We start from the raw sequence: 14,127 nt of genomic DNA on the forward strand, positions 1-14,127 counted from the left end.
CACACCTGCAGAATGATTAATCCGATAAAGAAGACGGTGCGAAATTGCTCGATAATGAGCACTGTGTGAAACTGTACAGTGCGAAATCGCACAGAATCATTTTAATGGTTTTGGGTGACCACTTCCAACCTCTGCCAAATGTAAATTTAATACTATCATAGATATTAATTATGACGAAATTCTGCGTCAAAACCTCTTGCATAATGTGTGAAACATTGCATCTTTCTTCACCATTTGGTGTTCCACCGATGTATAGTCCAAACCGTTTATAAGATTAAAAAAATCCCTACCTATTACATTGAAACCTATAATTTCCGGCAGCAAAATATCTGATCTAACCTCTTTGAAATACAGACCAAATATTAATAGCCCAAAACACTAAAACTTGATGACCCAATCACCCCAAACTAAATACTATCCAGCCCAATAAAATTTTCGTCAGGTCCAGTCACGTGGAAGGGCTTGAACGTAGCCCCCCCCCCAAACTTCGTGAAGGTCCAACTATTTCAACTACAGCCCAAATCTTTAAATTTACTACACTACTAGTCGACACAAAGTATTGCCAATTCTAGTAAACGTATTTGTCAGAAATGTCATATTAGTGAAGTTGGCCCCGACAAAAGAAGCAGGAAAATCACTTTTCAAAAAGTTTAATAGCCCATATTTCGGAAACTATAATAGCCCAAACGCTAAAAGTTGCTGACCCAATCAGCACAAACGAAGTACTATCCAGCCAAATAAAAATCTCGTCTGGCCCAATCACTTGGGGGCTAATGTAAAGTTGGCCCCCAAATTTTGTGAAGCTCTAATTCTGTTTCGAAAACAGCCCAAATCTTGAAACTTCCTAAATTGCTAGTCGACACAAAGTACTGTAAATTCCAATAAACATGTTTGTCAGAAATATCATATTAGTGAAGTTGGCCCCGACAAAAGAAGCAGGAAAATCACTTTCAAAAAGTTTAATAGCCCATATTTCGGAAACTATCATAGCCCAAACGCTAAACGTTGCTGACCCAATCAGCCAAAACGAAGTACTATCCAGCCCAATAAAAATCTTGTCTGGCCCAAACACTTGGGGGCTAATGTGAAGTTGGCCCTCCAAACTTTGTGAAGCTCTAATTCTGTTTCGAAAGCAGCCCAAATCTTGAAACTTCCTACATTGCTAGTCGACAAAAAGTACTGTAAATTCCCATAAACATGTTTGTCAGAAATATCATATTAGTGAAGTTGGCCCCGACAAAAGAAGCAGGAAAATCACTTTTCAAAAAGTTTAATAGCCCATATTTCGGAAACTATAATAGCTCAAACGCTAAAAGTTGCTGACCCAATCAGCCCAAACGAAGTACTATCCAGCCCAATAAAAATCTCGTCTGGCCCAACGGGGGCGCGGTGGCTCAGTGGTAGAGCGTTCACCTCTGGTGCTTGGGGTCCCGGGTTCGATCCCAGCCCCCGCCAAGTGAACTTTGTGGTGGACAAACGCCGTGCTCGTGGGTTTTCTCGGGGTTCTCCCGTTTCCTCCCACTTTCTTCATTCCACCATTTCACTCATCTCTCATAATCACCGTCTCCTTTAGCCTAACCGGCATAACCGTGGGACGTTAAACTCAAAGATTTCATTTTTCATTTTTTCGTCTGGCCCAATCACTTGGGGGCCAATGTAAAGTAGCCCCCCAAACTTTGTGAAGCTCTAATTCTGTTTCGAAAGCAGCCCAAATCTTGAAACTTCCTAAATCGCTAGTCGACACAAAGTGCTGTAAATTCCAATAAACATGTTTGTCAGAAATATCATATTAGTGAAGTTGTCCCCGACAAAAGAAGCAGGAAAATCACTTTTCAAAAAGTTTAATAGCCCATATTTCGGAAACTAGCATAGCCCAAACGCTAAAAGTTGCTGACCCAATCAGCCCAAACGAAGTACTATCCAGCCCAATTAAAATCTCGTCTGGCCCAAACACTTGGGGGGCTAACGTGAAGTTGGCCCCCCAAACTTTGTGAAGCTCTAATTTTGTTTCGAAAACAGCCCAAATTTTGAAACTTCCTAAGCTGCTAGTCGACACAAAGTACTGTAAATTCCAATAAACATGTTTGTCAGAAATATCATATTAGTGAAGTTGGCCCCGACAAAAGAAGCAGGAAAATCACTTTTCAAAAAGTTTAATAGCCCATATTTCGGAAACTATATTAGCCCAAACTCTAAAAGTTGCTGACCCAATCAGCCCAAACGAAGTACTACCCAGCCCAATAAAAATCTCGTCTGGCCCAAACACTTGGGGGGCTAACGTGAAGTTGGCCCCTCAAACTTTGCGAGGCTGTAACTTTGTTTCCAGAGTAGCCCAAACGCTAAAAGTTGCTAGCCCAAACAGCCCAAATGAAGTACTTTCTGGCCCAATAAATATTTCGTGTAGCCCAAACTTTTGGGGGGCCAACTTCACACAGGCTCATCCATGCCCTGTTCAAAGAAATGTTGTTTGTTCCAGATTTCCTAACCAGGTACGTGTAGCCTGTTGTGCCTCTGTTAGTGTCTGGAAACGCTGCCCACGGAGATGCTGCTTCAGGGGGCCGAACAAATGGTAATCTGAGGGGGCTAAATCAGGGCTATACGGAGGGTGATCGAGAATTTCCCACTTGAACCCGCGGAGGTGTGTACGGGTCCGTTCGGCTGTATGTGGACGTGCGTTATCATGCAGTAACAACACGCCCTCTCGGAGTGCCCCCCGCCGTTTCGGCCGTATGGCTGCTTTCAGCCTGTCCAGGGTTTGGCAGTAGGTGTCTGCATTAATGGTCGTACCCTTTTCCAGAAATTCAACATGAATAAAACCGAGACGGTCCCAAAAGACAGTAGCCATTGTTTTCTGGGCAGATGCTATTGTCTTGCATTTCTTGGCCTGTGGTGACGATGGATGTTTCCATGTCATGCTCTGACGTTTGGATTCAGGTGTCCATAGAGGTATCGGAGTTTCATCGCCCGTTATGATGCGATGAAGGAATGAATTTCCTTCGTCGGCATAACGTGTGAGGTGGCTCAGGGAAATGCCCATTCCCTGGTTTTTGTGTTCGTTACTCAGAAGCTTGGGTACCCAGCACGCGCACTTTTGTGAAGTCTAGTTGGTCATGGACGATACCGCTTACGGAACCATAAGAGATATTCAATTCATTGGCAATGTCCTGCAACCGCACTCTTCTGTCTTCAAGAATCATGGCATCGACGACAGCCACATTCGTGTCGGTGATGGGCGTTGATGGTCTGCCACTTCTGCCATCATCTGTGATAGTACTCCTACCACTTGCAAATGCGTTACACCACACGTACACTTGTTTCAGCGACATAACACTATCTCCGTAGACCTGCACCAATTCTCGATGAATATCACATGGTTTTGTTCCCTTGGCCCAGAAAAAACGAATGACACCGCGCACCTCCTCCTTGGTGTATTGTTCCAGTTGTTGCGCCATCTTTGAGTTGCTCTCAGCACCAGACGGGTGGACATAGAATGTTGTACAAGCCGTCACACTTCTATTACCAGATTACCTGTAACATCGAAAAGAATTAATTAGCTACACACAATACTATGGGTTTGACAAGCAATTTCACCTTACTTTTTGATTTATCCTTGTACTATGAGTTTATGAAGTGACATCCCGATTTGTTTCTTAGAACTCCTGTATCTACAAGTATATTGAGTACAACAACTTTCAATAAGGAAGAAGTTGCGAAGTTCTTTTCGAATTAGTGGACATTGATGGAGAAATATTCTTTTCCACCATCACAAACATTGAACGTGGATGAGACTGGTGTATCGTCGTATCATCCCAAAGCGATACGTGAAAAAGGGAAAGAGTTGTGGGCAAGTTGATTTCAGGCGAAAGAGGTCGAAATATAACGTCTACTGAGTGCTACTGGTCAGTTTGTACCGACACTCTTCATATTTCCGCATCAGAGAATGAATGAGAAACAGATGGTTGATGCTCCACCCGAGAGCATTGCTGTGCATTGCCGTTCCTACTACTTATCTGCACAAAAGTAAGTAAATCAGTTTTTTGAGTATTATTTTTATCTTATTTTAATTTAAAAACTGTTATAAAAATGTTAAAAAAAAAAAAAAAACTTGGGCCGGGTTTAAACTCACGCCAAAATAGAATTTCGTTACTAACATATAGCGCTAGCCCACTCGGCCACGAAGACCGACAACAGGAATTGTTTAGTTTTTGCTATTTGAATGCAATGTGGCAAGAAATGGATAACACCAACCAATCAGAACTGTTTTTTTCGTTCCTACTTCCGGGAGCATTACTCTCCTGAGCTAGTCCTATACTGTGTGTTGGACTCTTAAAAAATGCTGTTGAGCGTTCATTCTGTGACGTTAAACCGCATAATGCTACGAACTTTTTTTTTAAATGGAAAATTTGTAATTCGAACTATACCGGGAAACAAATTTCAGTTTACTTACCTTATATTATTCTTAGAGTCTGTTATTCTTTTTCGGTCGTAAAATAAGCGCGAATAAGGTGCAATAATTTATATTTTAATATTTTATTAAAACTACTGTTTAACACGAACTCGGAAATGATTGATTTGTTCCTGGTTTTATATATATTTCATATATGACCATAATACCATTTTGTTTATTGATCACTTTGAAATAGAGGCAGGGGCGTCATTTAGGGGGGGGCAGGAGGGGGCAATAGCCCCCCTCCCAAGAGTTTGAGGAATACATTTACTTTCATTGATTGCCTACTAACATACTAGTGCAAAACGTGAAAATCTTATGTCAGAAGTGCTCTTGCCCCCCCCCCCCAAGCGAAGTCTGAAATGACGCCCCTGAATAGAGGCGCATTTGGTTTCCTTACAATACAAACCCAAGGTGATAACTGTTTTCCCTTTTAATTTATAGCCTCTGTTATACTTCTTACGTGCGAGAAAAGTTTCATCTACTTCCACTGCTCTTCGGGGTCCTCCTATTTGGATGTTTTTAAAAAATAATTTTTAAAAAGAGCACTTTGTTGATTTGGACTTTTGGAAGAGGGGGGTGTTCTACAGTTCCGTAGAGTGCTATGAGACACTGTATACCCTTTCAAATTAAAAGAACATTATTTTAGAATTTCTTAATTAATAAGAAGTAATATACATTTCATGTTGTAGAAAAATATAGAAATAATAGAGTCCGTGATAGATTGGTTAATAGCGATAGTGGTAGAATCTAATTTGTAAATAATTTTATTTTTCAAAACTGGGGAATTAAAGTTCTGTCTCCGTCAAACATGCCACAGAGAGACATCAAGAAATCTGTTTCAACGCGGCTGAACAAGTCAGTGGAGCTCCTACTTGAAAGTGGCGCGCGCATGAGGTTGTGTTGTGTTCTCGCTCGCTCGCTCAAAGAACTTTTTTTCTGGCAATGAGACATGTTTCAGCTACAGTGATACCACACTCAGCGGAATTGTACTATTATATATCCAACACACTTTTTTCTTTTTTTCTTTTCTTTTCTTTCTTTCTTTTTTTTTATATTCAATCATATTTCAAAGAAAATTTTAAGAAATAGAAGAAAAAAAACGACCGCAAGATGATTTATAGTCTGCTGTTCTGTTGTTGCTTTTAAAATCGTTAGCTAACTTTATGTGAATTTGGATATGTGTTAATTATGTATTATGTGCAAACTAAATGATTAGATTTAGATTTATTGCACCAGTTGTTATTAAATGGCATGCTAAGCTGTCGTATGAAAATTAGTATCAAGTTTTAAAAAATAGCCAATTTCTGTGCTTACTTTTTGAATCAGAGATCACACTTTACAAAGGCTAAGCAAGTACGATTATACATAGGAAGTAAATTATTAATTCAATTTAACGTATCCAATGTATATACTGAGATTTTTCAGAACGAATTAATATCGGTATGCTTGTTTGATTTAATCGTTAAGGGTTTTGTTGATGAAAATTAAGTCTCCATATGTTATATACAGTAGTGCAACCTCGCAAAAATCAGTTTGTAGCGAAATTTGGTGAGGAGTTTCATATTCCTTTCCAACACCGAGGCTGTGTGAGACATGGCCTTACAACTTAATGTTGGTTCCGAACTCGAGAAGAAATAATAATATCTACCAGGCACGCACCCAATTTTTTGTTGGGAGGGCGGAGCTATGGGAGCATGGGGCTATTGCTCCCAACTTTTTGAGAAAAAAGAAATAAAATGCCAGCTAGCCCTATAGCCTAACTCAACATTTGTCAAGAAATTGTTCCACAGGTCCGAGACTGACCAAAAGGTCTGCCCCAGCAGACAATTCCTAACTGGAGCGGTCCAGGGTTTGGGGGGGATCCAAGCCACTACGTCTATGTAGTATTGAACGGATATTATTCTGCACTCGACAACACAAGTAATTGTAAAGTACTTTCATCTATATTTTCAGAAAAAAATATGGAACTACATTGTTTTTATAAGAGAAATAGTACAAATGATATGTAAGATCAAATTTTCATGCTACATCAATCATTTCTCTACTAAACACGTATAGTTTTATTAAGAAAGTGAAAGAAAAAGTATATTGACTTAAGAAGTTTTGGGGATGTCGAAACCCGGTTGACTCCTTCCCTCCCCCCGTGGGTGCGCCTGTGCTGTCTACCCGTTGCAAAAGTAAACGTTACGCTACTGGTGTTCTAGAACTTTACCTCTTTTAGTTTCATGTTATAAAGCGATGTATTACACTGGTATAAAATATTGAATTCAGCCCTTTTTCTTTCAATTTGGTACTATTTTTTAGCTCATTACAGAGCGAGGACTGTGGCAACACTGGTTTCGTGGTTTCCAGAGTCTGTTTCAGCTCATTCAAGGTATGATGTTTCCTTCCACACGTTGTATACTTTTTTAACATATAGAACGGTTAATTCATTGGAAATATGTTCTGGCGGAGTTTGTTAAATTATATTCTCTTGTAAGCAAACTATAATATTTCCTTCTTTTCTTCTTCGCTGAGATCCGGGACATTAATTCTTCCCGAAAAATATTTTAGGGACACCGGGAACCAGATCTCGATTCCGGGACCAATGGCAACCCTAACCAAAGTGCAAGATGAAGATAAAAAGATATAATGTAAAAATTATAATCTCCAAAGTTAAAGTGAAATTCCAAACTGAAAAGTTCTAGTCCATAAGAAGATAAACAGTGTCACTGTACTATGACTTAATAGACTAATAATAAATTGCACCGATATTACATGGGACATGTAAGACAAATGAAAACATCTTTGTCTTCCGCAGTCAGTCCTACATAAATCCTGGCGTATTTCGCTGTACAGCTCGCGGCATAGAAATAGTTACACAAATTCTAAGTCCAAATTAATAACAAACTCTTGCCCCGTTTTCTTATGCATCCAGAAATACATGTCTCAATCGATTATTTGCTTCTATAGTGCTGCCAAAATGTCTTGATCCGCGGCAAAAATGCGAACTAAACTCTCACCCACGCATTGAGCCAATAAGGGTTCAGATGTTGCTAAGCGAGAGAGCCTTGCAGCCGTGTAAGTGGAATTCCTTGAGCCGATAGCAGCGCTCAGAACGGAAGGCTAGGTGTCAAGTCAATGTGGTTTATCTATAGTATTCAATCCAACTCCTCCTCCTCCACCTCTCCTTGCCTAAAGCAGTGTGTGTGACGTAGTACACTCTTTCCATTCAGCTGAAAAAGAAACAGGAATCAAATTTACAACGTTATAGCTTTAAAACAGTCTTTTTCCATTCGTTTGTTCTGAAATATTTTAAGAGTCTAAATTAAAAAAAAAGTCTCACAATGTTCCCAGAGCTTCATAAAGACCTTTAGTTTCATTCTTTCCCTTCTTGAAAGACTGCAAGCTAGTAAGATGCTCCTTAAGAAATCTATGGAAATTGCCAATAACGGCAGTAGGTTTTGTGCTTCCTAAAGTCTGTAATGCACACACAGACCTCTAAAATATCTACTAACAGATATGAGTGTTATTCAATGATTCATTTCATTTCTTTTCAATAATTGCAAGCAATTGTTCCAGGGGCGACATTTGGGCAGGATAGGAGGGTGAAATTCCCCCTCCCTTAAGCTTCATAAATACGTATTGTTTTATCAAATGTATAGTAATACACTAATAAAAAAGGGAAAATCTTATGTCGGCGGAAACCCCCCCCCCCCGTATAAAATCTAAAAGTCACTGCTTTTAACAAAAGACCTATAGAGTTACGATAGCACATTGCTAGAGAGCTTACACTTGGTTTCAAGAGTCGAAGGTTTGATCTCAAGACATTTGAGTTCCTGGGCTACAATGAGAGAGGGGGAGAGAGATTCAAATATGGAGACAGAGAGAGATTGAGAATTGGGAAAAATGATCGGACAGCACCCATATTATGACGAAAATTGTGATTTTGTTAAACAGAAGAAGGGAAGGTTTCGAACTGCGAGGATCACATTAGGCAGTTGTCGAACTAAGGTGGAGAACTCTTTTTAGAGCATCAGATGATTACGAATGGAGAGAAAGATCTTGAGAACTGAGGAATTAAGAATTTAAAAAACCTGAAGCTACACAGACAGATTTCGAACCACGAAACTTGTAGTTATTGAACCATGACTTTATCCATTCTGCTACGGAGAACTCTATGTACTCATTCACTTACGTTTCCTTTAGCTACGTTGAAAGCTAAATTAATGGGATATTCCAAAAGCTGACTCGATGGATGCGCCGTTCAAATAGGACGTAAACCTCTTGTGACTTAGTTACAATGTATCGTGGCGGACATAAATCATTGATCAGGTAATGGCGACTGCTTTGAAACAAATGCAAAGTATGAGAATTAAATCAGCCATATCTGTGGTTTCGTGTGGAGATGAAACAAATTTGTGAACCAAAGGTTTAAGAACAACTCAAGTCATTAATATAAACTTTGCCGAAGATTATTCACTTATATCATCATAAAAGAAATACGAAATAACCATAACTCCATTAACACTATTCAACTTAGAAGTATAAATCAATTATTTTCGGTTTCAGTCGAAAACGGTAATACATCGCGAAAAGAGTTCTTGCAATGGATTCAACGTCCCAAAAGTAGATGTATCTCCACCCTTCTCTCTCTACTGAAACTGGAAGAAATCAATCACTTCCAGTCGTCTCTATAGAACGAAAATGGCATGAAAGCGAAAAATGGCTTTTTTATATGGGTTCAGCGTTAAGATGTTCCATCTCTACCTCTAATACTCTACTCAAACCGAAAGTGGAAGAAATGTATGCTTTTCTTTTTTAACACTTCGTGATAGGGAAAAAACAAATCTTAAAATAGCGAAACGTCATTTTTATATGAATTCTGTGTCGCAAAAATAGGTTCTATCTCCGCCCGTATCCACCTACAAAAACAGGAAATGGTAAAAATTACTACCACTTCCGGTTTCAATATTCATTCTCAGATGAAATTGGTAATAGGTGATAGCAAAAAACGATTTTTTAAATATGAATTTAGGATTCCAAGAGTATATTCTACGTTAATTAATTCTTCTATTGAAGCCAGCACAAATTCTGGTTTAATTTTGATTCGTATTGACCCAAAACTGTAAGAAATTGCAAGGAACAGTTTTTATGGATTCAGCGTCTAAAGCAGGAATATACCAGCTGGAATAGGGGGTGGTCCAATCAGAGGAATTACTGGCGCCGAGGGCCGTATAAGACAATGTATAACAATCGAATGGCTATATTCACTGAAGAAACTTATTCAACATACACTAACATCACAGGAACACAAAAACGTTATAACGATAATCAAAATATTTATTTACTAAAGAAAAGCAGAAAAATCTATTTATTTATCATTTTAGTGGGGAATCTGATTCTTCCTGTTCTGAACTAGTCTCTCAATATTCCGTGGTACACTACATGTTCCAACGCGGATGATATTTTCCAATGTGGACATCAGTTATCCAAAAAATATTTTCAATTCAGTTTAAGATTATGTAGGAAGTATATTTTCAATAAGGGGTCAGGCGGACCGGCTGCTGCACTTGCCTGGTATAAAAAATAGATTTCGTTTCTTCCAACCATAAGGTTGCTCTGCTCCCAGTTTCAATGTTGAATCTCCATAGTTTGGAAGTCTACCGTACACACAACATAAAACGGAATTCATTTGTCATTGTTAACGTACTGATATCTCGACAAGGGAATTATGATGGTTAATGCATTTATAAGAAACCATGTTTTGAAAGGTAACATTATTTTAATATCTTCAACTACAGAATAAAAATAGTTACACAGTTGCATGTACATTAGATAAATCTTTATATATATATATATAATTCTCTTATACAATTTTATTTGCATATATGTTGTACATATTTACAATCCCTTGGTGATTTGTTAGGCACTAGGGAGCTGACACAGTCGATCAAGACATACTGGAATATTTTTTTAAATATCTAATATCACCAGCGTTTGAATTACAGAAACCACTTTCTGGATTTAGACTTCCTCTACAGACACACAAAAATTGAAATACAAAATAGAAAGTCAAGACTGACCATTAACAGCCAATGGATTTATTGTAAGGTGGTGACGCTTCAAGAATTTTTACCTATATTTTGCCACTAAGATCCTTGATGAGATGATAAGAATGAAAGATGCTACTGGTCTTGTTACAAGGTATCTTCTGACTTCGTTTTGAAACCGAATAGAACAATGCAATTGACCGTTTGTACGCAATAACTGAACTTATAGCCCTGTACTAATTTAATTTTCCATTCTATTACTCCATACATTAACTTAGTTAATCTCGAGCACACGTTTTAAATTAATAATGGCTTTGAAGTTTGATTCAGAAAACGAATCAATCTCCTAGGTATAAATTATTTTTATTTATTTACCTCTCGCATGAAAAGCAAATTTGAAGAATTTATCTCTACCTAGAACTTACAGCGAAATATAGAAGTTAGGTTTCTTTAAATATTATTTAGAGCTCATAAATATAAACTCATACTACAATGTCATTAAAATACTCACGACGTACTATTCCTCAACTGAATACATGTCTAAAATTCTTTTAATATTTGGGTGACATTTTTTTTCGCATTTTATTTTTATGGTTATCGTTAAAGAAAAAGAAAAAAACAAGTTTACTCTTTACTAACTAATCGCAAAACGCGCGATACATATATAGACTGAGATAAATTTTCGTTTTATATTAATTTAGAACATAATATCTGTAAAACTTCGTATCAAAATTTTGCACAAAAATGGGAACATCGAATTTCTTGTTCTCATTGTACAAAAGTTTCATATAGTTTTTTTTTTTTTTTTTAATAAAGAAATTATGTTGCAAATACATATATCTTTATGACAAAATAAGTACTTTCAACTTGTACTTACCTTGTTTTAATGATATACGGGTTCTTGGGAGTCAGGTAACGTTAAAAAAACACATAGATTTGGCATAGAAGGGCTCCAATTACCTCAACAATTTTACTGTAAAACTAGTTAAGTTAGCCCAAATCCAATATTATATTGTATCAATATTTGTATAAATATACCAACGAAGTAAAGGCTACGGAACACTACTCTTGTAAGGGGAAAGAAAGGTGTTTAACACTAAACGGAAATTTAAATCCAGAATTTGGAACTTCCATGATTCACATTCAATACACTGAATTATTTTAAGCCCATCTATTAAACATCAGCAAACAAACATGTAACTCTGAGGATAACAAAACACAAAGAAAATCAAACCAACAAATTAGAAACACAATTACAACATATGAGCAGTATATTGTTATGAACTGTTAGAACAATATAAATTCAAATTATAAAATGTGCGTGCGCATTACAGATCATTGGCTGCAATGTCGTGTTATTTTCGTACTACACAAGGTGAAGCCCTTTAAACTATAATACTGTTTTCTTACCTTTAATTCCTCATTTCTTTATTAACTAAAATTAATGAATATTATGACACACTGAAGTTCATGAAATGAGAAGGATGCTCCCAAAACATGAAAACAAAACCCTACACTTTAACTACTCCAAAAAACATTACGCCAATAAATATTTAAGTTCTTCATTCTTTAAGTTAGATACATTTTAAATGCAATGTTGAAACAGACTAGTTTGTTTATTTCTTCAAAATTCAGTTTCGATAAATAATACAGTAAAGTTGCAATTATCTTCACTAGCAATGTATAATATACTAACTTATTGTCACACACTGCCAGTGTGAATGAAACAATATTAACTTACAAAATTTCATTGCTAGTGGGAAATCAAACTATTTTCCTTGCGGATACTGTACTACTGAGTACTAGCAATACTTGTCTCTTTTCATTGAATATTATACACGTGCGAAAATATTTGTGGGAAAAATTAAAATGTTATTTCTGCTTAAATGAATCTTTCTTACAAATTTTGCACCTTTTATAAAATGCCAACAATGTATTTCTATTTTTATCTAAATTTCAGATTACTTGCTTTCACATTTTAGAAATATAAAACAAAGAAAAAGGACAGAAATCTGTCAAAAAGCACATTACGTTATAGTAGCTCAATAACAAACCATCTGTCCAGCAAGAAACAGACGAGGGTCGATTCGTCAATACTTAAGCGATTATGGTAATAATAATGATTTGTTGATACTCTTAGTTAAAACTTGAATGAGATATGTATTAGAAATACATAGGCTGCGGTGTCTCAGTGGTAGAGCGCTCACCTTTAGCACGTGGAGTCCCTGGTTCAACCCCAACTCCCGCAAGTGGACTTTGTAATGGACAAACACCATGTGCATGAATTTTCTTGGGGTTCTCCCGTTTCCTCCTAGTTTTGGCATTTCACCATTATCATCCATCTCACCACCACCGCCTCCCTTAGCCTCGGTGCATATCGTGGGACATCATCAAGCTCCTGTCTGTTCTATGTACGTCCTGACATATACAGGATACGGTAAATGTCAGGTTGTGAAATGTTCTATATGACCACGGTTTGCTTGAAGACATACACATCTAACTTCAATTAAACACAAATACTAGAGGTACATATTCAAATTAGAAGTAGCCATATTGAGCATTTCATTTAAATATTTCTCTTTGGGTAGCCTCACTGTATATATGGATTTCTAACGTCCCAATAATGAAGTATTGTTTGCCAGTTTATCTTCAATTGAAGATTCAATGATATTCAACTCAGACGCAAGTAATTTTACTTCAATAGTACAATGAATTTAATGAATCGACAGAGGTTCGGTTCTTCACTCTTCAAGCTATCATTTTGTTTATACTTAGTACTGTTAATAATAGTAACTAGTAGATACTCTGTAAATCTAGATCACTTTAATATTCGAAATTACTTAAGTTTTAGTGAAAAATCATTCAAATATCTGGAGTAGTCATTTTATAATAATAATAATAATTATTATTATTATTCAAGCTAAAAGTACGTAGTAAAACGCACACCACAGTCTGAACTTTTTCAAACGAAATAGAAGGGTAAAAGCACGATGTACTTCTGGCATCATTTGTTTCCAGTAGGTTGGAAAGAAACGGCCTACATATGGAACTTACAATGGTTGTTTTGTGTTCACCTACATATACCATTATAATGGAAGACAGGAACTATAGCTTTCATCTAAATTTCTGAAACAAAAAACTTTAAAGAATAAATACACCAAAAGTAGGCAAATATACTGCATGAAAATAAATGTAAATTATATACTGACTTATGCTTTACCCAGCAACCGGATCTGCTACTTTTGGAACCTTGCAGTTTCAAACAACCGGATGTGATGAAGTTACTTGCTCATTCCTTGACAAAAATAGACTCGCAAAGGATTAAAGGAGAAGGGTACACAGCACAAAAATCTTTAAAAAATCTACTCATCATTGAATGTATCGGGAATAATTAGACTGCAAACGTCCTATATGGACAGAGAAATGTGGAGGGTTAGTGTACTGATTGGAAAGCTTTTACGAAAAAGTTTAGACAGGCTTAGAAGATCTGAGGATGAAATATTGAGCAAAGTGAGCAGTAAGTCTTGGTTGGATTAGAGTGCAAACATGATCCACTAACGGGCTTGTTTCTTCGGTCTTATCCTAATTCCCTCAGTCAAAGAACATAGCTGGTGATCACCTCACTGTGCAGTCATAGTATGAAGG

At 37.0% G+C, this 14,127-nt stretch overlaps 1 protein-coding gene across 1 annotated transcript; it reads right to left on the minus strand.

The window, feature by feature from the left end:
• Positions 1 to 3,056: 3,056 nt before the first annotated feature.
• LOC145671626 (protein GVQW3-like) lies at positions 3,057 to 3,452 on the minus strand. Its single transcript, XM_081740822.1, has one exon. It carries the CDS (start codon positions 3,450 to 3,452, stop codon positions 3,057 to 3,059), a length of 396 nt encoding a protein of 131 aa, XP_081596948.1.
• Between the last annotated feature and the right edge of the window lie 10,675 nt (positions 3,453 to 14,127).

Source organism: Thermobia domestica, chromosome 15 (assembly GCF_964235325.1).
Source record: "Thermobia domestica chromosome 15, izTheDome1.hap1.1, whole genome shotgun sequence".
In the NCBI taxonomy this organism is placed as follows: domain Eukaryota; kingdom Metazoa; phylum Arthropoda; class Insecta; order Zygentoma; family Lepismatidae; genus Thermobia; species Thermobia domestica.

What these genes read in the sequence shown, in the direction of transcription:
- LOC145671626 (XM_081740822.1), bottom strand. Translation starts at nt 3,452, where the DNA reads ATGGCGCAACAACTGGAACAATACACCAAGGAGGAGGTGCGCGGTGTC.